Source organism: Oryctolagus cuniculus, chromosome 10 (genome assembly GCF_964237555.1).
Source record: "Oryctolagus cuniculus chromosome 10, mOryCun1.1, whole genome shotgun sequence".
Taxonomy (NCBI): Eukaryota; Metazoa; Chordata; class Mammalia; order Lagomorpha; family Leporidae; genus Oryctolagus; species Oryctolagus cuniculus.
In genome coordinates this window covers 17,942,527-17,969,536 of record NC_091441.1, presented here as the reverse complement: position 1 = coordinate 17,969,536, position 27,010 = coordinate 17,942,527, and the positions used below count along the sequence as shown (strand labels likewise).

Sequence of the window (27,010 nt, the reverse complement as noted above, 5' to 3'; positions counted from 1 at the left end):
GGCAGAAAAGTACAAACAGAAGCTGGAGACAGCTATTGAACCTACCTACTCTAATATGATTTATGGGCAGCTTAACTGCTAAGCCAAGCACTCATCCCTAGATCTCTGTCTTTGCAATTTGTCCAATAAGAAATATGTATATCAAGGTACTTCGACAAGTTCATGGAAAAGTAGAAAATAAATTTATTTTTATACAAAATGTTCTTCAAATCAATGCAAATTATTTTTTATAATAGGTACTTTCCGTGAGCTTCTTGAAGACCATTATCATTGTATACATATATGTATGAATATATATGTAGTCCTAATAATTGGACATTTTCAGGTTAACAAAAGTATTCTGTGTGTGTGCATAAGGATCAGGATTTTTTCCTCTTAATGAGAAAGAACTTCTTGCTACAGCACAAAACATGAAAGTCATGATACTTTCCTTGTAGATCAAACTGAAAAGTTATTTAGACCATAAAATCCTAACCATTTCCTGTACAATCTGTCATAGAATATGTATAATTTAGCCTCTTCCATTGAAGAGTGGAATGTCTATTTATCTTTTATAGGTTTACCTATGAAATTGCCCCAGTATTTACCTCAATGGAAGCAATTCTTCTTAAAAAAATGTATGAAATTATTGGCTGGGGAGAAGCAGAAGCAGATGGAATATTTTCACCTGGTAAGAAACAGCAAGACCTCATTTGAATAAGCTAACTGAAATACCTATTAGGAGCCACTCAAAATATATTTCAACTAACATGATTTTTGAAAGATGGTCATAAGTCATTGTGTGTTCATAAACTTTTCAGGAATCTAAAAGTGCATTTCCAGAAATTTAAATTACATTGTCTGATTTTTTTTTTCAACACTTACAAAGGGAGGATATTTTTATAATGGTATCAGTGCTATAGTACCATTTGAGTTTCAGAAAGTTCTTAAATTGTCATGATTTCAATGTTCATTTATGATTATTAAAATTTTAGTGATAGCCACTATTTCTCTTCTATAGGTGGGAGTATTTCAAATCTCTATGGTATCCTAGTAGCCCGCTATAAACTGTACCCAGAGATAAAAACAAAAGGCATGGCTGCACTCCCATGCATTGTGTTATTTGTGTCTGAACAAGTAAGTATCAAGTCTAGATTTTTCAAACTTCTCATAATCTTCTAAGACTATTAGTGATGTGCTTACATTAAATATATTCAGATAAGTCTGGATCTACATAGTATAGGCTCCATAGATAAGCAATACAAGTAATTCAGAATTAAATTTAATCTCAATACATGGGAAACTAACAGAAAAAAAAGATATTATGAATATAAAACATTGTTATCTTTACCAGAAAAAAATCAAGATATAAAAATTTCAATGATGTAAAAGTCATTCCTAACACTGACTAAAAAGAACAAGAATTTAATGAATTTTTTTTCTGGTTAAGATCAATCATATGAAAATAAAACAATTTTTATAGATTATATCCTTAGCCAGATATTTGTGATATTTACACTTCATCTGCTGATGTCTCTTTTGGTTTTAAGTTCACTTTCATGCATAGTATCAAAACTGGTAATTACCAAACTCAAATAGGCATTAAACAAGTTTACTTCATAAAGTTTGTGGAAAATGAGGGAGGGAGGGATTGAGGAAGGGATGTACCATTATGTTCTTAAAGCTGTATATATGAAATACCTGAAAGTTGTTCCTTTTATATAAATAAAATAAAAAAGGAATAAACGGGCTTATATTGGTGCAACAATACTTTGAAACCCATACATTTGAGGAGTTTTCAAAAAGTTCGTTGGTAATTATTTTTTCTATTGAATTATAATGTGTTATTTCTCTAAAACAAAAACAACAGTTTGAAGTTTTTCACAATAAAGAACTGTTAAATGATTGAGGAGACAGATGTGTTTACCTTGATTGGGCATTGCATATTGTAAACATAGCTTGAAATATCCCATGGTACCTAGTAAATATTTACAATTTTATGTGTGACTTAAAAATAAAAACATTAAACAAATTTTTAAAGAATACTTACATCTGTTTTTAAAAAAGTCCATTGAAAATGTGAATTATGAAAAAAATTACATGAATTTCAATTTTGTGCAGCAAATAGACTTTTTAATTCAATTTTTTCACAAATTTTTGAAGTGCCCTAGTGTATCTATGTTATCAAGTTTAGAACCAGCAGTATGTATTAAATGCAATTTGCTGTAAGACTTAATATAAGTTAATGTGTTCACGCCTAAATGTGATTCTACTATTTCATATACAATTTGTTAAAACACAGTGAGTAAATGAACTGAAATTCCCCAACCTGTGTTTTCTCCATTGATGTATAGAGATAGTGTTTTTAATTTCTGTATTTTTTCTCTCAAGTAAGTGTTCTTTTCCTAGCAATTAAAAATAACCTAAGCAAAATTTGTCCTTTGAGTGGATATCTCCTTCTTCCTAGTGGTATAATTTACATAATGTAGAATAATCCAAGGAAACAATGGTTTAGTAGAAGGCAAAAAACCAAACATGGTACAGTCAGAACCGAGAATCACAAGTAAATGAAGAATCAAGGCATTGTTCAACTCTCAAACTTCAAAATAAAATCTGTTACTCAAGAACTGGTGCTGTCCAGAGAAAGAAAGGATTTATCTAAAGGATACTTTCACTAATTTTTTTTTAATATTTTATTTACTTATTTGAGAGGTAGGGTTACAGACAGAGAGAAAGGTCTTCCATCCTCTTGTTCACTCCCCAAATGGCTGTGACTGTCAGAGCTGTGCTGATCTGAAGCCAGGAGCCAGGAGCTTCCTCGGGGTCTCCCACATGGGTGCAGGGGCCCACACACTTGGGCCATCTTCCCCTGTTTTCTCAGGCCACAGCAGAGAGCTGGATCAGAAGAGAAACACCTGGGACTCCAACCGGAGCCCGTATGGGATGCCAGCACTGCAGGCTGAGGCTTAGCTTACTAGGCCACAGGGCTGGCCCCTACTAGCATGCAATTTACAAACAAAATGACTTAACATGTATACCGAGAACTATTGTGTTCAAGTCAGCACTACAGAAGATGTGTTGTGTTCTGTCACTGTGCCTCCCAAAAGAGGTGTGCAGTGTTCTTCATCCCGAGAAATGTGCCCTGGGCCTTGGAACATGCCCTAAGATCTGCACAAGCCCATTCAAAGCTGTAATAAATGCCCCCAGATGCACTAGTGCCTGAATGGTGATTTGATGCTGGAGAGTGAATGCCTTTTCTATTTTTGCCCAAGGGTCATTACTCAGTGAAAAAAGCTGCAGCAGTTCTTGGGATTGGAGTCCATCACGTAATTGAAGTAAAATGTGATGAAAGGTATGTTTATAAATATATTCTCAAAATTTTTATTACAACTATATAGATAAAAATTCAAGTTTTCTGTTCTTAGAAGATGTATTTATTTATGTGAAAGGCAGAGAGAGAGAGAGAGATCTTTTATCCTTAGGTTCACTCCCCAAATTGCGTCAGTGGCCAGAGCTGAACCAGAACCCCAGAGCTTCTTCTGGGTCTCCCACACAGGTGCAGGGGCCCCAAGGACTTGGGCCATCTCCTACTGCTTTCCCAGGCCATAGCAGAGAGCTGGATTGGAAGTGAAGCAGCCTGGACTCAAATCAGCACCCATATAGCATGCCAGCACTGCAGGTGGCGAGTTTACTCACTGCACCACAGCGCCAGCCCCCAATTTTTCTATTATTTCAATTTTTAGCAAGAATACCTTCCAACATTTCTTGCATTCATATTTAATTAGAAGTAATTATGAATGAAACAGCGAAGTTATCAATCTAATTAAAATTTATGTACCAAATAGAGTCTCAAATTAGATTGCCACTCATCTGTCCCCATTTCATGTTTGCAAAATATTCTCAATTATCAATAAGATATTTAGATTAATAGGCTACAAAGTGAAAATATGTCTCCAGTTATCTTGAGACTCCTTTTCAGAAATAAATGACAAATTTTATATTCTAAAAATTTTAAAATCAAATACACATTCTAAAAGGTATATTCATATCAAATGATTCATACATCAATACATGTTTTATTTTATAATTTTCTTTCTTAATCTTTTAAAAATTCTGCAATGTATCTTAGCAACTTTATGTCAGAAATTCCTAGGACTTTATTCTTTTTTAATTACAACAGAGATATTCAATGCATAAATGCAACATAATTCCACAGGCCTTATATTTAAAAAGTGATTGATGTGTCTTTTTGAAAATTTTAGTATTTAAAAACAATGCTTGAATGAATCTAATTATGTAAATATAGGTGACTGTCTTTGTATGCATGTTTCACGTGAATTCCTAGAAGTGAATCATTGGCCCAGAAAATGTGTACATTTAGTACTTGATAAACATTTTCTATTTTCCTTTCAAATATTTTTGTGATGACGTTTTTATCTGCAATATGAAACCTGAACATTATCAATATTTTAATAGTTAGACTATAAGAGAAAAAAATGAGTATCCTTTGTTTGAAATAGTGGACATTTTTAACATATTGACTAGGAAATTGTACATTATCAAAGTTATCTTTTCATGTTCTTTACCCATTTTATTGGTGGCTTATTATTGCTTATGAGGCTTATGAGCTTATAAGAAATCATTATACACTTAGAACATGGAATATAAAACATCTTATAAATATATTCCATAAATTTACTATTCAGTACTCTATCTCATTTTTATTTCTCTTCATTGTCCCTGCACATCTCCCATGAATTGTTCATCCTAGTATATTTTATAGCATGTCTACTGATAGGAACTGGATTTTTCTGTTGATAATTGACAATAATTGATGTCAACAAATCAGAACATGATTTACTTTGCTAGCTACTCAACTAGCTCAATAATATTATTTTCAAAACAAATTTTGGTATTCCAGTATAAAAACATATGTACAATTAGGTTGTTTTCTATCATATTTTCTATCTACATATCTACTTTTTCATCTATTAGATTGTATTTTTCAGAAAATATAATGTTAATGATAGTAGGCATTCTTAAATTAGTCCTGGATTTAATGAGACAGCTAGGAATGCTATTACTTCCAAAGCTAGATGGAGTAAAAATGAATATATTGGCTTTTTAAAAGGTATTTTTGAAAAAAACCTATCTCAAAGGAAGGCAGGCAGACAGGCAGGCATGGAGAGATCTGCCATCCACTAGTTCACTCTTTGTAGCTACCAGGGCCAGGCTGGGTCAATCCAGCTCTCCCACATGACTGGCAGGGATCCCCGTATTTCAGCCGTTACCTCTGCCCCTCAGCGTACACATTAGCTGGAAGCTGGAATAAAACGTAGAGCAGGATATGGGGCAGTGTTGTCCCAAGGGGCAGCCAAACTGCCACATGAAACAGTCTCCCTGGCTTTTTTTTTTTTTTTTTTGGAGATTTGCTGTGAGGAAATGTAAAGCCACCTTAATTCATGTTACCTCTTCTCCACCCTAAATTTGGCTGCTTGTTTTTTTTTTTTTCTTTTAATATCAGGAGTTATTTATAATTAAAATTTAATAACAACAAAGGAGGGGCCGGCACTGTGGCATATCAGGTAAAACCGCCGCCTGCAGTGCCATCATCTCATATGGGCGCTGGTTCGAGTCCCGGCTGCTCCTCTTCTGATCCTGTTTTCTGTCATGGCCTGGGAGGGCAGTGGAAGATGGCCCAAGTCCTTGGGCCCCTGCCCCGAGTGGGAGACCCGGAAGAAGCTCCTGGCTCCTGACTCCTGACTTCGGATTGGCACAGCTCCAGCCATTGTGGCCAACTGGGGAGTAAACCATCGGATGGAAGATATCTCTCTCTCTCTCTCTCTCTCTCTCTCTCTGCCTCTCCTTCTCTCTCCGTGTAACTCTGATTTTCAAATAAATAAGTAAATATTTAAAAAAAGGAAAAGAAAGGAAGGAAAGAAGGAAGGGAGAGAGAGAGTGAGAGAGGAAGGAAAGGAAGCAAACTTTATCCATCTGTTTCTTTCTTAGAAAGACCAAAATTTTCTGATTAGTAAGTAATGTAGATTCTAAGATGATCTGATAGTAAAATAAGCCTTATCTAACTCACACAAGACAGTTTTAAGGAACTAATTTTTTACCTAATACTTCTTTATGTTGACTAAGCCTCATTTTTCTTTTCTCGTGAATCATCTCTTCTTCTAAATGGTAGGCTTGGCATGTTTATTCACTTATAAGAAAACAATGTATATTTGTATTTCTAAGGGGAAAGATGATTCCAGATGAGTTAGAGAAAAATGTATTGCAAGCAAAAACAAAGGTATGTTTTACAGTTTCATATTTAACATGGAAATATATGTTTATCTTATTTTTTATCTATTTTCATTAGTAGAAAATAATTGATAACTTGCTGAGAGAAATAAAGACATCCTTAAATGTAGAGGATTACTTATAAAATTGAAATGGAATAATTAAGTAACGTTGTATCATTTCTCTAATATAAATACATTATACAAGAGGAAAAGCTATCAGGGTTTTTCCTATATAAAATAATATGATCATCTCAAATTTGGGGGTGTTATTGTCTTAACTTCAGGGAGCAATAATAATTCTAATTCAGATGCAAGAATATCAGATTCATCTTCTGTTTAAACTACCTCTTCCAGTGCTTTTTGTATCTCAGAATCTTGAAGTTGTTAGTATTTAATGTCTTTCCATGTAATTTATCTACCTGAAGTACAGAAATGTAGTGGTAAAGTAACAATATTATCGTTCTTGGGGACTTCATGAGATTGCAAAATGACTCAACTTTTGCCAACACCAGGGCCAAGCTCCATTCTGTGTCATTGCCACAGCGGGAAGCACGGTGTTCGGTGCCTTTGACCCTCTGCATGCTATCGCTGATGTTTGTGAGAAGCACAAACTCTGGATGCACGTGGACGTAAGTCACCTCCTTCAGTCTCGCTCATAATTTCTCTGTTAAAAAAAAGTGGATCATACAGAAATCCTTGAGGATTCTTAGTAGTCATCGCATGCCAAATAATTTCTCTGTAGCCATATTTCTATAAGGAATAAATATAAATCATAATCTTATTTAAATAAATTATTTTAAAATATACTATATATAGCACAGAGAAGACTACAGATATATCAAATGAATTTAAAAATTTAAATCCCTCTCAAAATTCAACCCAAAATTTAGAACATTGGCATGAAAATAGTCAAACAAGACTTGAAATTGAAAGGCTTAGTCTGTTCTACTAAAATACATTTTTATTAATATTTATTGAGGAAGCCAGATTTTTTTGCTATTATTTTAGTACAATGACTTTTGGCAAAAAAAAAAAAAATTCCTTGGCTTTAAAAAGAGTTGGATGAATCTAAAGTTATAAAATATAATAGGGATTTTAATTTTTCTGTAGCATTGCCAAATTTGAAGCCAGGTTTTAAAATCTGCTTTTGGAAATTATACAGAAGGTGTCTGTTCCAATTAATTAGAAATCTAAAACTTTAATGTATTATGAATAGGCAATGAAAATTCATAAGAGGACATTTCAAATGCAATATTCTTCTAAGCAGGATAATTGTAACCAAGTGTACAATTATCTGGCATAGCAATTAAGTCTTCATCAACTTTTGAAATAAATTTAACATAGAAAAAGCAGTTGGTGTGGTTTAAAAAGAGAAGATTCATGTCCTTTGAATTTGTTGCAGGCCGCATGGGGAGGTGGCCTGCTGCTCTCCAGAAAATATTCCTATAAACTTAGTGGCATTGAAAGGTAAGACCTGGAGTGTTGCTTGTAGAAGCTAAAGAGCATATGTAGGCTTCTGTTACTTTCCATGAGACTGTGGCTGTGAACTGAACCTGTTTTGTCACCTAGGGCCAATTCTGTGACCTGGAATCCACACAAGCTCATGGGAGTCCCTCTTCAGTGCTCTGCTATCCTTATCCGAGAGAAAGTAATATTTTTTTCTGTTTTTAACATAGTGACATGATGGATGGATTAGTAATGACTAGCTTCATTATAAACATTTAAAACCAAAATAGTTGCAATCTCACCTTTTTTTTTTTTTTTTTTTTTTTTTTTTTTGGACAGGCAGAGTGGACAGTGAGAGAGAGAGAGAGAGGAGAGAGAGAGAAAGGTCTTCCTTTATTGTTGGTTCACCCCACAATGGCCACTGCGGCCGGCGTACCACGCTGATCTGAAGCCAGGAGCCGGGTGCTTCTCCTGGTCTCCCATGCGGGTACAGGGCCCAGGGACTTGGGCCATCCTCCACTGCACTCCCGAGCCACAGCAGAGAGCTGGCCTGGAAGAGGGGCAACTGGGACAGAACCCGGTGTACCGGTGCCGCAGGTGGAGGATTATCCTAGTGAGCCGCGGCGCTGGCCGCAATCTCACCTTATTAAACATATTGTAGCATGATTTACCCTACTGAGGCAGACTGAATCCTTCTCCTTGGTTCTAAGCAGCAGCCACAGGTTAATTAAGACCTCACAGGATCAAATGGCTGCAGTGGACAGATATTAACCCAGCGTTGAATAAGAGTTCATGTAAGACAATAGACAGTGATAGGATCTATAGAAACCTTAAAATCCATTTTCATTTATTAAAACCATCATAACCGAACAAAATGTATCTTACGATTCAAGTTTGGCCCACTGCCCAGTTTGTAGTCTCAGAATACAGGGTCAAAAATAGGGTTCATTGTAAGTGCAGATCAGCATGAGTAAGTGTGATACAGTTTTTGCCTAACAGCATAAATTTGTGAGTTGTATGAAGTTACTTTGTTACATGTGTCTGTATTTTATCTTCACCAACATTGAATGTGATACCAGGAATTAAGCCCATGATCTCCAAGGAGAAATAAAATTATGAAGTCCAGCTTGACAGTATCATACCAACCAAGTTTTTAATCAAATTAGGTGTCCATTGGTGGATGAATGGATAAAGAGCATGTGGTATATATACACAATGGAATATTATTCAGCCATAAAATATCATAAAATCCTGACACATGCAGCAAAATGGGAGGTAGGCAAATGCCACTTGATCTCTGTCATGTGTGAAAGTAAAAATAAACAAGATTGCCTTGAACTTAGAATAGTGATTGCTAGAGGCTGGAAAGGGTAGGGTGAGGTGCACTGGAGGGAGGTTGGACAATGGACACCAAAACACAGGCAGACATAGTAATGAGGCTTGCTGTTGCATAGCAGATGGGGCTGGCTGTAGTTCACATCTTCATCATATTCCGTATAAATGACTTCAAGAAAGGACCTGGTAGCCTCTGAACACAAAGGAAAGATAAGGAAAAGGAAAGGCTGGGGGCCTGGTGTGATCAGTATATGATGTGTAAATGTGTTGAAATAGATGTACTGTAATCCATAAAAATGTGTGTTCCATGTTAAACAAAAATATAAAAGGAAACACATAATTTAAAATAGAATTTCTCCTCCAAAAAGAAAATTATATACAACTAAATGCTCAAGTGTACTTTAGTAAAATTTTTACTGTGAAAAACACACAGTTCAACTAAAATTTTCTTATATCTACTCAACTGTCAGAAATGCAAGCACTTTCTACCTAGATATCATTTATATATTTGGGAAACATGTTTCCTCTTTTTTTTTTTTTACAAGAAATCCAGTTTCTTTATGAAAAAGAAATATCTATCCTCAACCTTTAAACCTTTACTGTTGCTTCCCACTTACCCCTTGAGTACCTAATGCCCATCTCTTTCTCTCTAATTCCGAGATTATCTTTATTCTCCCAATCTAAACCATTCTGCTCCTCAGATTGGACCTAGTAGCTCTGAGTTACCTACAGGTTCAGTCGGCCACACAGCAGCAATACGCTTTTCATAACATGCCAGCTGCTTCGGGCTTGAAGCCTGCAGGTTCAAGGCTAATCTGTCCCTTCTAACGTGTGTCCAGTGCCCAGGAATATCAGCTTAGCCATATCGTTTTTTTTAGACTTTCACAATCGTATTCACTGTGCTCATTGCTAACAGGTCTGTCTTCAGCTTTCAGATCCCAGATACATTTTGGTTTGGATCGCAAACAAAACCTCTGCAATATTCTCTGATTTCTTAGTCCACAGTAAGCATGTTGAAGTAGGAATTTTATTCTTCATGAACAGCTTATTGTGAGTTTTTTAAAAGAAGTTAAGTTTGTTGTTTTGTTTTGCTCTATTTTATTGGCTTTTTCCTAAAGATGAATAATCAGTGGAGGTGGAATAGAATCCCAAGACCATTTCCATTTTTGCTATTTTTAAGGTCATTTGTAGAAAAAAGCTAATTTTGAGGTAGCGTTAAGACAGGAGGAAAATTTGATTCTTATCTAGTAAACTACCCCAATGCCCAAGGTCCTATAGAGACCATTGTAATGATTAGGACAAATGATATATATTAATATTTAATGAATATATTTTCTCAGGCCAAAAAGGTGTCAATAAATATACACTTTGCTATAATTTTACATAAAATACACTTAACAATGCTTTTAAATAGCTGTCATTTAAATGCTCAAGGGGAAGAAAATATGTGTTTCTGAAATGAAATGTTAAACACATTAATCTCAGTGCTGCCAGGAGAGGGCTAGCTGAGTTCTTAGCATGGCCCACAAGCCCCGGAGGCCTTGCCAATGCTATTCTCTGCACTGTCATCGCCTCTGCAGTTTTCTGTGGCCTTCACAGCTGTTGACATCCTTTGGCTCCAGGAAGAAGTGGTGCAGCTCCCCCACTTGTGAGCTCCGTACCTGCTTCTCCTGCCTGTCATTGTCTAATTCAGTTTCACCCCCACAACTCCACCCACTCCCCCCCAATATTGTTCTTGCTAGATTTCTCCTGAGCTGAAAATAGCTTACGCAGGAGCCTTTCTTAACCTTCAAATTAGATTAAATTCTTGATCCTTAGGCCAGAATATTCTCTTACAGCACCATGAAAAATTCCTCTGTAACATTAGTCCTAGGTGTAATTTAACATTAGAGCTGCAACACGTTGTTTAGTGGCCAGTGCTCCTTTGCACACCCAGCCTCCTGCAACCCAGATTGTAAGTCCCAGATCTTTCCCACCCTTTCCATCTCCACAAACCCTCACAGCACCCTGTGTAACAGACCCAGGTGCTAGAAATACAATGATATTTTGAAATATTTGTGTAAGAATGAAATTTGAAGAGAATGCATATTCTCCATGAACTCTTTGTAATTCCCTTATATGTGCTGCCTTATTGACTAACTGCAGCTTAATCATGGTGTCAAAAGCCATGATTTGATTATAAAATTTAAACAACTAGAGATAATGTCCAGTTCTTCTAAGACAAAAGATCAAAATGGAAGCTTGAGATGGCCTAAAAGGAAAATAGTCACATGTTTTTAATAGGATACCCAAGATATGCCTGCATAAATTATTCCCTCTTTTAATATTTATTTATTTATTTATTTGGGAGCAGGCAGAGACAGGGAGAGAGAAAGAAACTCCCATCAACCATTTCACTCTCCAAATGCCCACAGTGGCTGGAACTGGACCAGGACTGGAGCCAATACCCAGGCATGATATCCAGGTCTCCCATGTGGATGGCAGGAACCTAAACGTGAGCCATCTCCATGGTCTCCCAGAGTCTACATTAGCAGGAAACTGAAGTCAGGAGCTGGAGCAAGAATTGAACCCAGGTAATCTGCTGCAGGACACAGGCACTTTAACTTCTAGGCTAAATGTCCACTCCACTACTTATGTTTTTCCTGTATCAATTCCATTCTCTTCCAGACACTTCACTGCTTACCACCAAATTGTGGTTCTCTCCATAGATTCATAAGGTTGACCTAAAAATCAGTATCAGTTTTTTCCCTTATATTTCCACAAACCTCAGGTTAAAATGCCCTTGTTAAGCTCCCAGATTGACACCTACTTAGGTATATGACCTAGGCAACCATCTAACACTTAAAGCTTCATTTTGTTCGATCTATGAATATGGTATCATAATAATACCTATGCCATGTCTTTCCTGTGAGGATCAAGTGATATAACATTCATAACTGGAAAATATAAAAAGCATGTAATGAATAGACTGCTTTACTTCTTTTACCCAAAAGTATGCTTGATGTATGTTTAATTGATACATTGCCAATGCACACAGATTTGGCCTTTGATATACTGAAGCCACTCATACCTTCCAGAAAAGCCTCTCCCTAACTGGTGATGGGAAACTTGTCTTTCTTCTAGTTGTTCATTCTAGGTTGTCTGAAGCAAAATTTCCTCCATTCTTTCAGTAGAGAGGAGGAATATTTTCAACATTTTTAATGTGACAGGAAACAGGAAAGCACAAACTTAAAGGAACGAAAAGCTGTGTTTTCTACTAACGACGTCAAGCAGTACTGTTGATTTGACTGGTACCTGCACTGTTGATGATTGAACAGTTTGGCTAACGTGCCTATATGTTCAATTTGCATTAATTTCTTTACATCATAGTCAGATTATTTCAAAAGAGCAGCAAAACATCAAGACTTTTCAGAAGAGTTAAAGGGGCTGGTACTATGGCGTTGTGGATAAAACCACTGCCTGCAGTGCTGGCATCCCATATGGGAGCAGGTTGGAGTCCCAGCTGTTCCACTTCTGATCCAGCTCTCTGCTATGGCCTAGTAGTAGTAGTAGTAGTAGATGTAGTAGTAGATGATGATCCTAGTCCTTGGGTTCCTGCACCCACATGGGAAACCCAGATCCTAGCTCCTGGGTCAGATCGGTGCAGCTCTGGCCATTGTGGTCATCTGGGGGAGTGAACTCGCAGATGGAAGACCTCTCTCTGTCTCTCTCTCTCGGATTCTACCTCACTCTAACTCTGCCTTTCAAATAAATAAATAAATCTTTTTTTAAATAAAGAAGTATTAAAGAAAAAATGTAAGTATTAATACTGCTATACCATCTGCTATTCAAAACAAACCTAAAGAACAATGGAATTTAACATTTTCAGAAAAGTAACATTTTAATACGAAAACATTTAAAATTATGTTAAATTGTGCACATAAAGTGGAAATAAGTTAATGGAAGTAAATTGTATGGTTTCTTGTTATAGTGTAGACAACTCACACGTTAGACCTGGTGTTCCTTTTAGGGTCTTCTGGAGGCGTGCAACCAGATGCAAGCTGGATATCTTTTCCAACCAGACAAACTCTACAATGTTGACTTTGACACTGGAGATAAAAGCATACAGTGCGGCCGACATGTTGACATCTTCAAACTGTGGTTAATGTGGAAAGCAAAGGTAAAAATTTGTCATCTTTTCCTCCTACTACTATGTATTGAAATAGAAAGGAAAAAGGTGAAAGTTATGTTAACTTATACATTTGGAAATAAGTAACTAAATGTTTTTAAGTTTTGGGTTGAAAAAGAATAAATGTGACTGATCCATATAATGACTTGCATTATTTATTTCAGATTGTGACATTTTAGATCAAGGACTAATGGAACATATATGAACCTTAAGGGATTCTTATGATCAGAGCCCCTAAAAGTTGTCAGGAGCCTGACGATACACAGTGTGTAAAGTGGGCAATTTGTAAGAATATAGAGAATAATCAAAATGGAGGGTCTAGGGCCAATCTGACATATCCACATATAAATTGATGTGAAAAGAAGGCATCAAATATTTAAGCCTTACTTATTTGGATCCAAGTATAGATAGACCATTCTATTAATTTTAGAGCATTACTAACCTCGAATTATAGCCCCACTATGTCACTAAATCTTGCTCGACAAAACTACTGTTTTTCATTTTTTCTCCCATTTTTGTAACAAGCTTTTCACATAGTAATTGTGCACATTGTGGAATACAGTAAGACATTCCTTTTTTATTATGAAACTTCAAACCATGTAACACTGTAATGATGAAAACTGTCATATTTCTAATTGCAAATTATCAATCTGTTTCCTCAGATCAAAATTCTATCAGAGTTGGGAGGAAATTGTACATCTCCTACCATTATCAGGCACTCTACCACATTTTAGGAATAAAAATATATTAAAGGGGCCAGTACTGTGGCACAGTGTTTTAAAGCCCCTGCCTGCAGCACTGGCTTCCCATATGGGCACCAGTTTGAGTCCTGGCTGCTCCTCTTCCAATCCAGTTCTCTGCTGTGGCTTTGGAAAGCAATAGAACATGGCCCAAGCTCTTGGGCCCCTGCACCCACGTGGGAGACTCAGAGGAAGCTCCTGGCTTTGAATCAGCTCAGCTCTGGCCATTGTGGTCATTTGGAGAGTGCACTAGCGGAATGGAAGACCTCTCTCTCTCTCTCTCTCTGGCTCTACCTCTCTCTGTAACTCTGTCTTTCAAATAAATTAATTAAATCTTATATATATATATATATATTTACACACATACACACACACACACACATATGCATGGATATTGTAGAAACATAAACCTATCTGCACCATTTAAAAACACCTCCCTCCATCTTCACTAATGGGAATTGTTAATGAGTAAAGTTACTTGATGTTAACACACATTCTCAGATGCAAACTTTATACCCTTATTTCTGACCTAACCAGTCGAGGCCAGCAGAGAAAGTCTTTCCAAAGATTAAATGCCACTAGCACGATGTGTTCTGCACTTTCATCCTGGCACTTACGTGCCATGTTTACCTTAAATAATTGGCATGCGTTGAGAAAGCAGCTTCTGTCATTTTCTGCTGGTACTCTATAGAGAAATGGACATTAGGTTCTGTGCAGGTGAAAACTTTGACATGATCTAGCAGAATTTTTAATATGTTACTGGTGCTACTATTTTATTTAAGTCAAATTTTTTGTCAAAATCAACTACTGCAAAACCAGTGAAAACATGAATCCGCTGTGGTTAACCTGATACATAGCCACCATTGTCATGTGGGAAGCAGTACACTGTTACCCAGGATCACATCTAGGAATTTCACTGATAATTTTCATTATTTGAAGATATGCTTTCTGTAAATTCTCTTCATGGAGATTTTTAAATAACCAACTTGGAAATTAGGATAAACTGTTTTAAAAGTCTTTCAAGTCACCCCTTTTCGGCAGGAAGCAGCTAGAGTGATCATCGCCCAGTTCCCCCATGTTACATAAGTTAGTTTCAGTCTTCAGGAGATGGGAATGTGAGGAGTCAGATGGATAATAGGCAGTCAGGGTGGTCCCCTGGTAGAAATTTGGAATAGGGAGATGCCTGCTCCCCCCAAGAGCTTATCTTTAGCAGATCAAACTGTCCTGCTTCCTTAAGAGTCTCAGTCTTTAGCAGTATAAAGTGTCGTGCTTCCTTGGGAATCCCCAACTTATCATGAGGACAGCAAGGGAGTGGTGACTGTATCTGAGCTCACAGTTTATTGCGGAAACAGGTTCCGTATCCCACCCTTCTGGATGATTCTTTGATTTATCATCAGCAAACCAGAGAGGATAAGGGATTGTGAATCAGGTCTTTTGATGGTTTTTGTCCTAGCCTGGTAACAATGCTAATCTGATTGTCAAGTTTTTTTCCCTTCAAAGTTGTACTTAAAAATTAGAATGCCCTGGGGCCTTTTTTTTTTTTTTTTTTTTTGACAGGCAGAGTGGACAGTGAGAGAGAGAGATAGAGAGAAAGGTCTTCCTTTGCCGTTGGTTCACCCTCCAATGGCCGCCATGGCCAACGCACCACACTGATCCAATGGCAGGAGCCAGGTGTTTCTCCTGGTCTCCCATGGGGTGCAGGGCCCAGGGACTTGGGCCATCCTCCACTGCACTCCCTGGCCACAGCAGAGAGCTGGCCTGGAAGAGGGGCAACCGGGACAGAATGCAGTGCCCTGACCAGGACTAGAATCCAGTGTGCCGGCGCCACAGGCGGAGGATTAGCCTAGTGAGCCACAGCGCCGACCTAGGGTTCTTTCCTTTCTTGGAACCCCCACTCCATGCCACTCCAGCTAGAGGTCTTTGATTCTAATACTTTTAATTCTAAAAAAAAAAAGTTTCAAGTTCAAATATTTGCAGCCACACTGTCTGTACCGACCTTTCAGTCACTGAAGATCAGATACCCCTTTGTCTGCTTCTGAACAGGTTTTACTGGGGTAAGTATTTTCATGAACCTCCTCAACTTTCACAGGAGGTTACCAGTCCCCTCATAGCATAGCTCCTGGTCAAATCCTATAGCTTGACTTGGCTTCAGTGAAAGTATACATACCCCTAAAATTTTATCACGAGATTCAACCTGGAACTCACAGATATTTGAGGTTTTTTAAAAATTATGTGTATCATAGACATTGTATAGTATTATATAAATATTTGTATAATAAATATCCATGCATGTATATGATTATCTAAAGGACTATATATTTAATGTAATTCCTTATGAAATAAAGTAGTGGCATTCAAACTTTTTACCAATACTCACAGTAAATATGCATTTTATGTACATATACATACCACAAAACACAATCAAAACAAAATGTTTAGAAAAAACCCTCATAGCACTATAATGTATGAAATTTTTTGATAATTTCTATTCTACCCAATCTCACCAGAGAAAAATATCAGATTGTAATCCATTTAATTGGTTCTATTGCCCACTAATGGGCTATGGCTTATAGTTCAAAAGATACTGTTATGTAAGTTCAGCCTGGATTAAATCCATCCATCAAAGAATTATTACCTGAACCACTTTGTTTGACCTTTTATGAAATGATACTATGGATGAATTTTTAATTTCTATATTTATTTCAGTAAATATGAGATTTCTAGATTAAAAATCAATGATTTCCTTACAAAATATTATATCACTGGTTTTCAACGCCACCCCATTTCCCCCTTGGGGCATCACCATGACAGCGTGTCATCCTACAGGGACAAAGGGACTAACCACCATACAAAAGGACAAGAACCTCAAAACTATGCCACGCTGATGTCACCAAGGGAAGGCAGCTGAATGCAGACACAGAATGGTCATTTTTTCACGTGGGATTCTTATATAACAAATTCAATAACGTGCATAGAACAGTAAGCCATAGTGCCTACTGCATGGTGGAATTAACAAATAAAATAATGTGTGTAAAGCACTAAACCGTAGTGGAGTTAACAATATTTTCTTCTCAATTATATTTTAAAAACGTACAGGTAACAGTGTGCAATTTTACCTTATACAACCTGTTTTGTGATTTATATACATTGTGGGATTTTTAAGCCTGGCTAAGAAGCAAGTGCATTATCGATAGAAGAAGATAGTTCCAAAAGTTCATGGAAAATGTATATTATGAAATAACTATGTATGGATTTCAAAAAATTTTGTCATAAAAGTAAACTTTTTTTAATTCCTTTTTTCCATGAACTTTTTGTGATACCTACAAACTATACAGGCAAGCATACCAGGCATACTTTGTAATATTTATCTAATTCTTCAAACCATTGTAAATTGTGTTTAAAATTCTGGTTTTAGATGATGGAAAACTCATGTAAAAATATTGAGCAAATATTTGTAGATCTTAGCAGTCCAGGGTTAGAGTGCTCAAGTAGCTTTACTCCAATTCTACACACCATAGACAGTAAAAGCAAGTGGAGAAAACAGAAAAAGTTTTTTGTGGTATTTGTGACCATACATAATATTTACTATTGTAGGATAATAATTAACCATATGTTACTTATTTAAATAATTATATTAAAGAAAATATACTACATCTCAGAAACTAATCAATGTAATTTAAAGAAACTTACTTGAATTGATCCTTTGATTTATTTTAAAATTAAAGAAACTTACTTGAATTGATCCTTTGATTTATTTTAAAATTATAGGGAACCTGTGGCTTTGAGGAACAGATCAACAGATACATGGAACTTGCAAAATATTTCTATAAGGTTTTAAAGGAAAAAGACAATTTTCAGCTTGTTTTTGATGCAGAGGTAAGGGTTCTTGAGTGTTCCTTCTAGTATCTACTTACCTCATACCTATCAACTATCATAAGCATTTAATTTTGCTTATGTTCAAATCAGTCAGCTTATAAAACCAATTTTTATCTTTTTTATTATTTATTTGAAAGACAGAGTTACAGAGTTCTGTTTGCTAGTTCAGTCCTCAAATGGCCACAATGGACGGAGCTGAACCAATCCAAAGTCAGGAGCCAGGAGCTTCTTCTGGGTCTCCCACATGGTGCAAGAGCCCAAGGACTTGGGCCATCTTCTACTGCTTTTCCAGGCCATAGCAGAGAGTTGGATCGGAAGAGGAGCAGCCAAGACTCGAACCAGCTCCCATATGGGATACTGGAGCTTCAGGCCAGGGCTTTAACCCACTGCACCACAGCACAGGCCCCATTTTTTATCTAAATTCCATGTCTTAGAAGCCAGGGACCTAGAATTCTTAAATTGATAATTATATTCAGTTTTTAAAATTTTTAAATAACTAAAATTGTTCTATTTTAAATGTTTTTCTGATTTCTCTATCACTTCACAAGTAATTTAGCTGTTACTAGCTTTTTGGTTTTTGGTTTTTTTGCATGTCAGAGTATGCAGTTGGATTTCTGGTTGGTGGATGACATATAAGAAGTTATGGCTTAAATTATTTAGTAATCTTCGGTAAATCTTTATTGAAGCAGAAAGTAGATATTAATGGAAAATTGTATCTATCATCCTGTTCAAGGCCCAGTCATCCCTCCACTGCATTACATCATTCTACAAAGAATAGTTTTGGGAAACAAATACAACCCATAGCTGTTGCTCTAGTGAAGCAATGTTACCTCCTGGGTTTCTGGAACATTCTGTGTACTAACGTTTTCAGTTGTACTCCCTCGAATCCATTTCCATCTCTCAACACATGATCTTTCTCAAACACACAGTTGGCTCTGTCTCTCCTTATTTCTTTAAAATAAGCATTGATCATGGGAACGATAAATGGTTTTGGTTTAAGTAACTAATAGACCTCAGTATGGGGAAGATGGTGTACATAGATGTGAAAACCATCAAGGACTGTGCTAGGAGAGGTTGTTGAAGAAAGCCACAGCCACAGCCAGGCTGGGCACTCTATGAGGAAAGCGCCTATTTCTTCATAAAATGATTTATTATTTATTTGGGGGCGGGGGAGGAGAGAGAGAGAGAGAATATGAATCTTCCATCACCTGGTTCATTCCCCAAATAGGCAGGTCTGGGTCAGGTTGAAGAGAGGTGCCTGGAATTCATCTGGGTCTCTCACATGGATAGGAGGGGCCCAGGTACCTGGGCCATTTTCTGCTGCCTTATCAGATGAATCATCAGGGAGCGGGGGCAGAAGTAGAGTGGCTGAGACACAAACCAGCAGTCTGCTATGGGATTCTGACATTGCAAGTGATGGCTTAACCCACTGGGCCATGACACCAGCTCCTATTTCTTATATCTCTTTACTCAGTTCCTGGCATGCTTTAAGATCTACATTAAAAGCTATTTTTAAATATGTTAAAAATCACAGAGCCACTGCCTCTCATGCCAGTATTCCCTTTGGATGCTGGTTCTAGTCCCTAATCCTCCACTTCTGGTCTAGCTCCCTGCTAATGCACCTGGAAGGACAGAAGAAAATGACCCAAGTGCCTAGGGCCCTCCACCCTTGTGAGATACCTGGATGGAGCTCCAGGCTTCTGGCTTTTATCTGGACCAGCCTCAACCACTGTGGTCATTTGGGGAGTGAAGGAGCGGATAGAGGATCTCCCTCTGTGTAACTTGCCTTTCAAAAAAAATAAAAAATAAATCTTCAAAAACATTAAAAATTAAATGCATTAGAATATTTCAGAAATAAGTTACTACAAGTTAAGTGAAGTGGGCTTTATTATATTTGTAATATTTTATCTTTGTTTTAGCCTGAGTTTACCAATGTCTGCTTCTGGTATTTACCACCAAGACTTAAATATATTACAAAAGGTTTGGAAAGAGAGCAAGAACTCCACAAAGTAAGTGTTTTTATTTGTTTGGTTGCTTTATTTTAATTTTAATATTGACTTTTTAAATAATGTTTCTGTGCAGTTTGGTGGGTTAGTGAGTGGTATGCCTGTGGTCTCAACCCTTTGGCTTAATAGTATCATGAGGTGACAGAAATCCCTATTCATCATTCACACTGCAAACTAATCCAGTCTTCATTTATATATCCAAAAATACTTGAGAGCCTATTATGCACTAAGCTGACTTTCCTACCCTTTGGTTAATCTATTTATTAACGAATATTTGCTGAGTGTTCCAACAAGAATTAGGGGTATTAAAAGAGTAAGACAAAGCCTTAGTCCTAAACTAGTTATAAGGCTTGATAGGAAAAAAAGACAAGAATGTATGTAGCTACAATTCCAAAGAGCAGTGGGAGAGATATTTAGAGACTGTTTTCACATTTGAAATGTGGATCAAAAAGTCATCTGAGCAAGAATCTGAAAGATAAATAGTTACAGATGCGCTAACAATACTGAAAAATTCAAATTAATGTCATAACAATGAGAATATTCCACCATTACCTTAAATACACACATTAAATACTACACATTATGCACCCATGTGTTTGTAGTGTTTGCCTACTGTAAGTGTGCACTGTATGTATTCACTTTATAATATCAGCACCACTGTTTGAATTATGCTAAGATTACAACCATTCATTTTAGGTAATTTGAAATGCTCCAGGAAAAGTTGAACATGAGTTATCTGATAATACTGTTAAAGAGCATCACATTTTTTTAAATTATCAGTAAATTTCATTAAAATTATTAATTGTAAGAGAAAACAGAGATTTGTAGTTGTTAGCTTATAGCAGTACTCTAAGTAAATATTTTATGGTTTGATAAAGGTATTAAGTGAAGCACTTAATTTTTTTTTTTCTAAACATGTAAATGTGATCTTCTACTAGGGGAATAACCAGTAGTTGAGAGATAGTGAGAGGGACGTTCGTAATGACTGAGCAAGCTGATTCCTTGAGGGACACACAGACATGGAACCACAGTGTGCCTGATTGTAGTCCTGCACATGCCCCTGCACGGAGGCCTGGGGAGACCACAAAGCAATTTTTTTAATAATACTATAGACAGTGAATAATCTCTGCTACAGCATTATTATTTAATTAGTTAAAATAATATATCTAGGTGGCGCCATGGCTCACTAGGCTAATCCTCCACCTGCGGTGCCGGCACCCCAAGTTCTAGTCCTGGATGGGGCGCCGGTTCTGTCCCGGTTGCTGCTCTTCCAGCTCTCTGCTGTGTCCCGGGAGGGCAGTGGAGGATGGCCCAAGTCCTCGGGCCCTGCACCCACATGGGAGACCAGGAGGAAGCACCTGGCTCCTGGCTTTGGATTGCCGCAGCTCCGGCTGTAGCAGCCATTTGGGGGGTGAATCAATGGAAGGAAGACCTTTCTCTCTGTCTCTCTCTCTCACTGTCCACTCTGCCTGTCAAAATATATATGTATATTATATATTAATTTTTATTTGGTGTCCTTCTAGATATATATGTATGAGATATAAGATATGTCTATCATATATATATATATATATATATATAGAAGGACACCAAATAAAAATTCTCTGTTAATAGAAAGATACACATACAAGCATACAGGAGGGATCCTCAAAAAGCTCATGGAAAATGCTTATAAAGAAACTACACCTGGATTTCAGAACATTTTGCACCAGAATGACCATATCAGTTAATCCCATTTCCCCATGAAATTCTGAATTGCTGCTGCTGTGTGTGTGTGTGTGTGTGTGTGTGTGTGTGTTTGCTGCTGCACTGCCCTTGGACAGACTTAGACAAAAATTCCAAACATTACCTGCCTTTCCTTAATGCCTTCCAGCACACTTGTAATATTTTATGAGTTTGGTATTTGTGAATCATGGTGTAATGAGACCTGCACTGTGAATATAGAACACTCTATTTTTTTTCCTATGCTAAACTACTTAAAAATTATTCCTGACAGTTTTAAATTGCCTGTAATTTACCTGGAGCTAACAATAGTTCTGCACTTACGTATCCATCTTGAAAGTAAATGAGTATTGACTTGTAAAATTTCCTTTTAATAATATTTGCATTTACACACAGATAGCCCCAAAGATTAAAGCGCGGATGACAGAGGAAGGCACTGCCATGATAAGCTACCAGCCATGTGGAGATAAAGTGAATTTTTTCCGGATGATCTTTTCTAACCCCGCCACGAGACAAACAGATGTTGACTATCTTATTGATGAAATGGAAAGGATTGGGAAGGACTTATGATACTTCAGTGTGAAGCTGAACAACTTTCCATAATCTATTTCTAAAGATAAGAGGAAAGGAGCTCTCAAAGTGATCTTTTCTCATTTAGAACTTTTAATTATCTTGTTGATGTCATTTAAGATAAAAGGAGATCCAGTTATATATATAATGTATATATGTGTTAGTATATTTGATATTTTCATTCACTGAAAAGATTTGAGCATCTGTTAAATGACATGGACTTAGGGTGGTACATCCTTCTATAAGAAAGGCCGAGGAATCCTTCCCTAATAAGGACAAAAGTTGAACTGTGGCGGTTGCAGCAGCTCAGTCACGCATAGACCTAAGTGAGTAGACCCCTGGCCACATCATTTGCGCCATCGTTTATGGCAGTGCTCCGTCTCTGACCACATTACAATCACACAGGCACTTTTCACGTTTTGAGACAATTAGGATGTGTACAGTGCTCTTTTCTTTGCATATGTTCTGTATTATGGAGCAGAGGTGGAGGGAAGAAATGGCAGAGGCTGACATATCTGCATTTTGATCTTTGTGTTTTATTTACAAGTGACTCTAGCTTGCACCTATTTTCTGCTTCAACTTTTTTTCTCTGTACCACCATTCTCATGCCCCTAATGATACAGCAGTGACATCCTTTTATAATTCTACACAAATATGTTAGCTGTGCTTCAGAGACGGAAATTGTGTATCTTCTTATTGATGATGTAGTTGGCATTTCTCTGTCCATGTTTTCAGGAAATGAGAGCTAGCACAAGTTCAATATTTAGTGTGGGCTCAGCTTGCTGAGCCTCTTAACATGCAAGATCACATTTAATTCTCTATTAATTATATTATTTAAATGATTTATTCTCCACTTTATGAATAAGAAGATCAAGGCCGAAAGAGCTTAAATAATGTTTCTAACATGATGCTACTGATAGGCAATAAACCCCAAGTCTGCAGTGAGCCAGGTTTCTTTTCAAATATGGATAACAAGACTGCCAGATAGCTTGCTGAAGTTCACATGCACTACCTACTAGATGAGCTGTTTGTCAAATTGTTTGACTTGAGTAGATCTCATTTCTCTGCTTGTAAAGTAGGAATAATAGGATGCCTCTCACAAGGGAGATTGTCAGGACAATCAGGTTAACTATTCTATAAAATTTTAATCACTTTGCATGCATTTGCTTCTCATATTTAAATATTACTGCATTCAATAGGGTGATGGACTAAAAAACATGTACTTAAGTTAAAATAAAATTGCATACCGAGGCTTTGTCTTTGTAAGTCATTCAAGGTACATGCAGATATTGCCACAGTTCGTCGTCACAGGGGACCACGTGCCCTTTGTTCTCCCAGCCATACTGAATGTTCAAATTACACGTTTGAGAATGTGTGTATTTTGTTTAAAAAGCATGTAGACTGAAATAGAAAATCTTTTCAATTATTCTCTGACAAATAAGACATTTCCTGTCTAAAGTTTTTCTCAAAGAAAATGCGTAATTGACTGTTCTGCAGACGTTGGTAACCTGCCCCTCTGTGAAATAAGGGAATACCAGTTGAATTATCTAAGTGCAGGTCTCCCTTAATAAGGGCTACTGTTCTAGACAGAGAGCTTGTTTTAGACATGGTCTGCTTGGCCAGACTTGTTAACACAATCAGTTTCTTCCTTAGGCATTAAGTATGATCACCTCATTACATAACAGTTATCAAACATGGAGTAAGCATTTCCTTACCAAAATTACACCTCAATAGGATGGCACCATGGCTCACTAGGATTCTAGTCCCGGTTGGGGCACCGGATTCTGTCCCAGTTGCTAATCTTCCAATCCAGCTCTCTGCTGTGGCCCAGAAGGGCAACGGAGGATGGTGCAAGTCCTTGGGCCCTGCACCCACATAGGAGACCAGGATAAGCACCTGGCCCCTGGCTTCCAATCCACCCAGCGCACTGGCAGTAGCAGCCATTTGGGGGGTAAACCAATGGAAGGAAGACCTTTCTTTCTGTCTCTCTCACTGTCTAACTCTGCCTGTCAATAAATAAATAAATAAATAAAAATTACACCTCAATTATCATTTTCATTAATAAAACTCCTAAATAAGAATGTGTTAAAGCGATAGCACTATTTCAATAGAATATCCGTATTATGCTCATTACATACCCTGCTTAAAACCATGTTCTTCCAATATCAATGCCACGAATAAGGAAGTGTAGTTTCTAGAAATCTACAGTCCATCCAATGTATTCGTTAGTGTTCTGTTCACAATAAAGAATTTAATAAGAATTGCTGTTTATATTATTTTGTATATTTTTAATTATTTGGGCACTTATTTTGCATGCTGCTGAACACTTCCTGCATTTAAATTAAAGACAGGATAATCTTCATTAACAAATGTTATCCTCTCCCAACTTGATCCTCTATTTTTTTTTTTTCAGATTTCACGGTCAGTCAAAATTATTTTAGCCTTAGAACATTTAACCATTGTTTGCACAATATGGTCTCTTGACCAAGGATTGATTACATGCAATAATGTACATTTGTCTTCTACATCTTACAGAAATTCTATTTTTTAAAGCTCATTTTGAGATTTGATTGTTTTTTTTTTCTGCCAGGCAGAGTTAGACAGTGAGAGAGAGAGACAGAGAGTTATAGACAGTGAGGACAGTGAGAGAGAGACAGAGAGAAACGTCTTCCTTCCATTGGTTCACTCCCCTAATGGCTGCCACAGCCAGCACTGTGCTGATCCGAAGCCAGGAGCCAGGTGCTTCCTCCTGGTCTCCCCTGTGGGTGAGGGCCCAAGCACTTGAGCCATCCTCCGCTGCCCTCCCAGGCCACAGCAGAGAGCTGGACTGGAAGAGGAGCAACCAGGACCAGTACCTGGTGCCCCAACCGGGACTAGAACCTGGGATGCTGGCGCCACAGGCGGAGGATTAGCCAAGTGAGCCACGGCGCTGGCCCCGAGATTTGATTATTCTTTATAGCACTTATCTATATTCTTGAGAAACAGTGTTTTTTCTTCTTGCTGCTTATTGAATACTTTATTTAGTAGATGGTTAAGCTTGTGATTATAACGAAAATTAAAAGCATGTCATTGTAAAAATTAAAAGACAAACAAAAGGAGGGAGGGTGGGCATAAGGCAGGAAGGGAGGGTACGGTGGGAAGGATCATTATGCTCTTAAAACTGTATATATGAAATACATGAAATTTGTTCCCTTTATATAAATAAAAAACAAAATAATAAAAAATAAACATAGTCTCTACAAAGGCTCATTTCTTGCTGCCTAGTTTAATAAAAAAATTCTCAAAGAGATATTACTAAGTTCATTGGTTTCCTTTTGAACTTTCCCCAAACATATTACTACTTCTAACCCCAAGAACAGCATTCATTTAACTGACAGAGATAACAGCCAGAGCAGTGTTGTGTTCAGAACTAGGTAGGGCATAGTAGACTAAAGAAAGGAAAGATTTTTTAAAAAAACTCATTTGTTAAAAGTAGTCCTATAGAATCATCCATAAGATACAGAGGAAGGCTTGAAGCCGCCAACATTTAAATGGGGCTCAGAGGTTCTGAAAGATTTAAGTTGTCATAACTCTCGCAGAGAATGTGTGGTAGTGATAATCAGAGTGGTATGGAAATTCCAAAATGCTTTAAGTAGCAGTTTGATATTATGAAGAAGCACATAAGGAAAAGATTCCTGCTGCAAGCGGCTCGAGAATTATGGGGCCTTAAATCCAGCATTTTGACAACTTGGAACATTAAAATGAGTTAAATAGAGGAGTCACAGAATTGAATTTTATTGTGAAGGGAAAGAAAAAGACATTGATTTTGACGGCAGTTTCAAGGCTGTGCTCATGAAGGAGCAAGGCTTGAGCACAGAAAATGGGTTTTAGAGGCTAGTGCAGTAATAAAGAAGAGAACAGCTGATAAGGGCTTGGGGGTGCGGGGCACTAGGGAGTCACAAGTTATTTAGGAAGCAAAATTGCCCAAATGCATTAGAGCGAAAATGAAAAGCTTACAGTCTGATGTTTCTGGCTCCAGAGACTGGCTACACCTCAACACCAGTGAAATCTAACGGGGAAGCCACATTGGCCCATACAACTAGTCTATTTAGCTTGTAGGTGGTAAACAAACTGGAATCTAAGACTTTCAGGGCATGGCTCTCTGAAAATTACCCCTTAGGCTATGTGAGTATCTGAGTTTAATGTAGACTATTTCCTGATGAAAGTTTCAAGTAGTGTAGCATCACAGATCACCTAGAGACTTCGTAGGACAAGCTGGAGCACGGAGCATCCTGAACCAGCAAGAGTGAACCTGGAGAGCTGTCCAGCAGGTCTCCGTTTCTCCAGGCTTCGTGACCGCTCGCACCCTTGACATTCTTAGTAAAGCCCACTAAAGTCCTGATGAGTATGATTGAATAATAATATCCATGTGTTATTTCAGTGATTATCTGGAAAAGAGATGGAGAAGTAAGTTTGACGAATATGGTCTAGGTTAACCCTTGGAGTATTTTCAGTGGAGCCCTGTAGATGTGGGGCCAGCATGAAGAAAAGCCAAGGCACTGGATGGACTCGCAATAGTCCCTCATCTGCTGAATCGCGATGCTACCCATCCTCAGACTCTTCATTTTCTGTCTAGCTTCTCAGATGTCTTTACTGATACACCGAGTGTCGTCTGCTCGCCTTAAAGCAACCTTCGCAAGAAGCTTCCTTAATAAAGCGATAATGGTTATGCTGATAGGTTATTGAACCTATCTGCATGAGTAGGAGATATCCCATTAAAACATACTTTTATGCTTTCTGACTAATGAATATCCATTTATAAAGAATGCTGATACATGTTCAATTGCAAGTTAATTGCATTTTTAACAATCTTTTTTACTGTAGTATTTTATTTATTGT

The 27,010-nt window shown here is 37.3% G+C and overlaps 1 protein-coding gene across 1 annotated transcript in view; it reads left to right on the top strand.

Annotated features, from left to right (window-relative positions):
• Positions 1-22,132, top strand: part of LOC100355864 (glutamate decarboxylase 1-like) — a 90,995-nt gene extending 68,863 nt beyond the window's left edge. Inside the window, exons 4-14 of the mRNA XM_051851875.1 lie at positions 558-670; positions 1,001-1,116; positions 3,252-3,331; positions 6,223-6,277; positions 6,782-6,898; positions 7,672-7,736; positions 7,839-7,917; positions 13,060-13,209; positions 17,727-17,834; positions 19,754-19,843; positions 21,959-22,132. Of these exons, the coding sequence (XP_051707835.1) occupies positions 558-670; positions 1,001-1,116; positions 3,252-3,331; positions 6,223-6,277; positions 6,782-6,898; positions 7,672-7,736; positions 7,839-7,917; positions 13,060-13,209; positions 17,727-17,834; positions 19,754-19,843; positions 21,959-22,132 (1,147 nt within the window). The remainder of the gene's footprint in view (positions 1-557; positions 671-1,000; positions 1,117-3,251; positions 3,332-6,222; positions 6,278-6,781; positions 6,899-7,671; positions 7,737-7,838; positions 7,918-13,059; positions 13,210-17,726; positions 17,835-19,753; positions 19,844-21,958) is intronic.
• Positions 22,133-27,010: the final 4,878 nt, after the last annotated feature.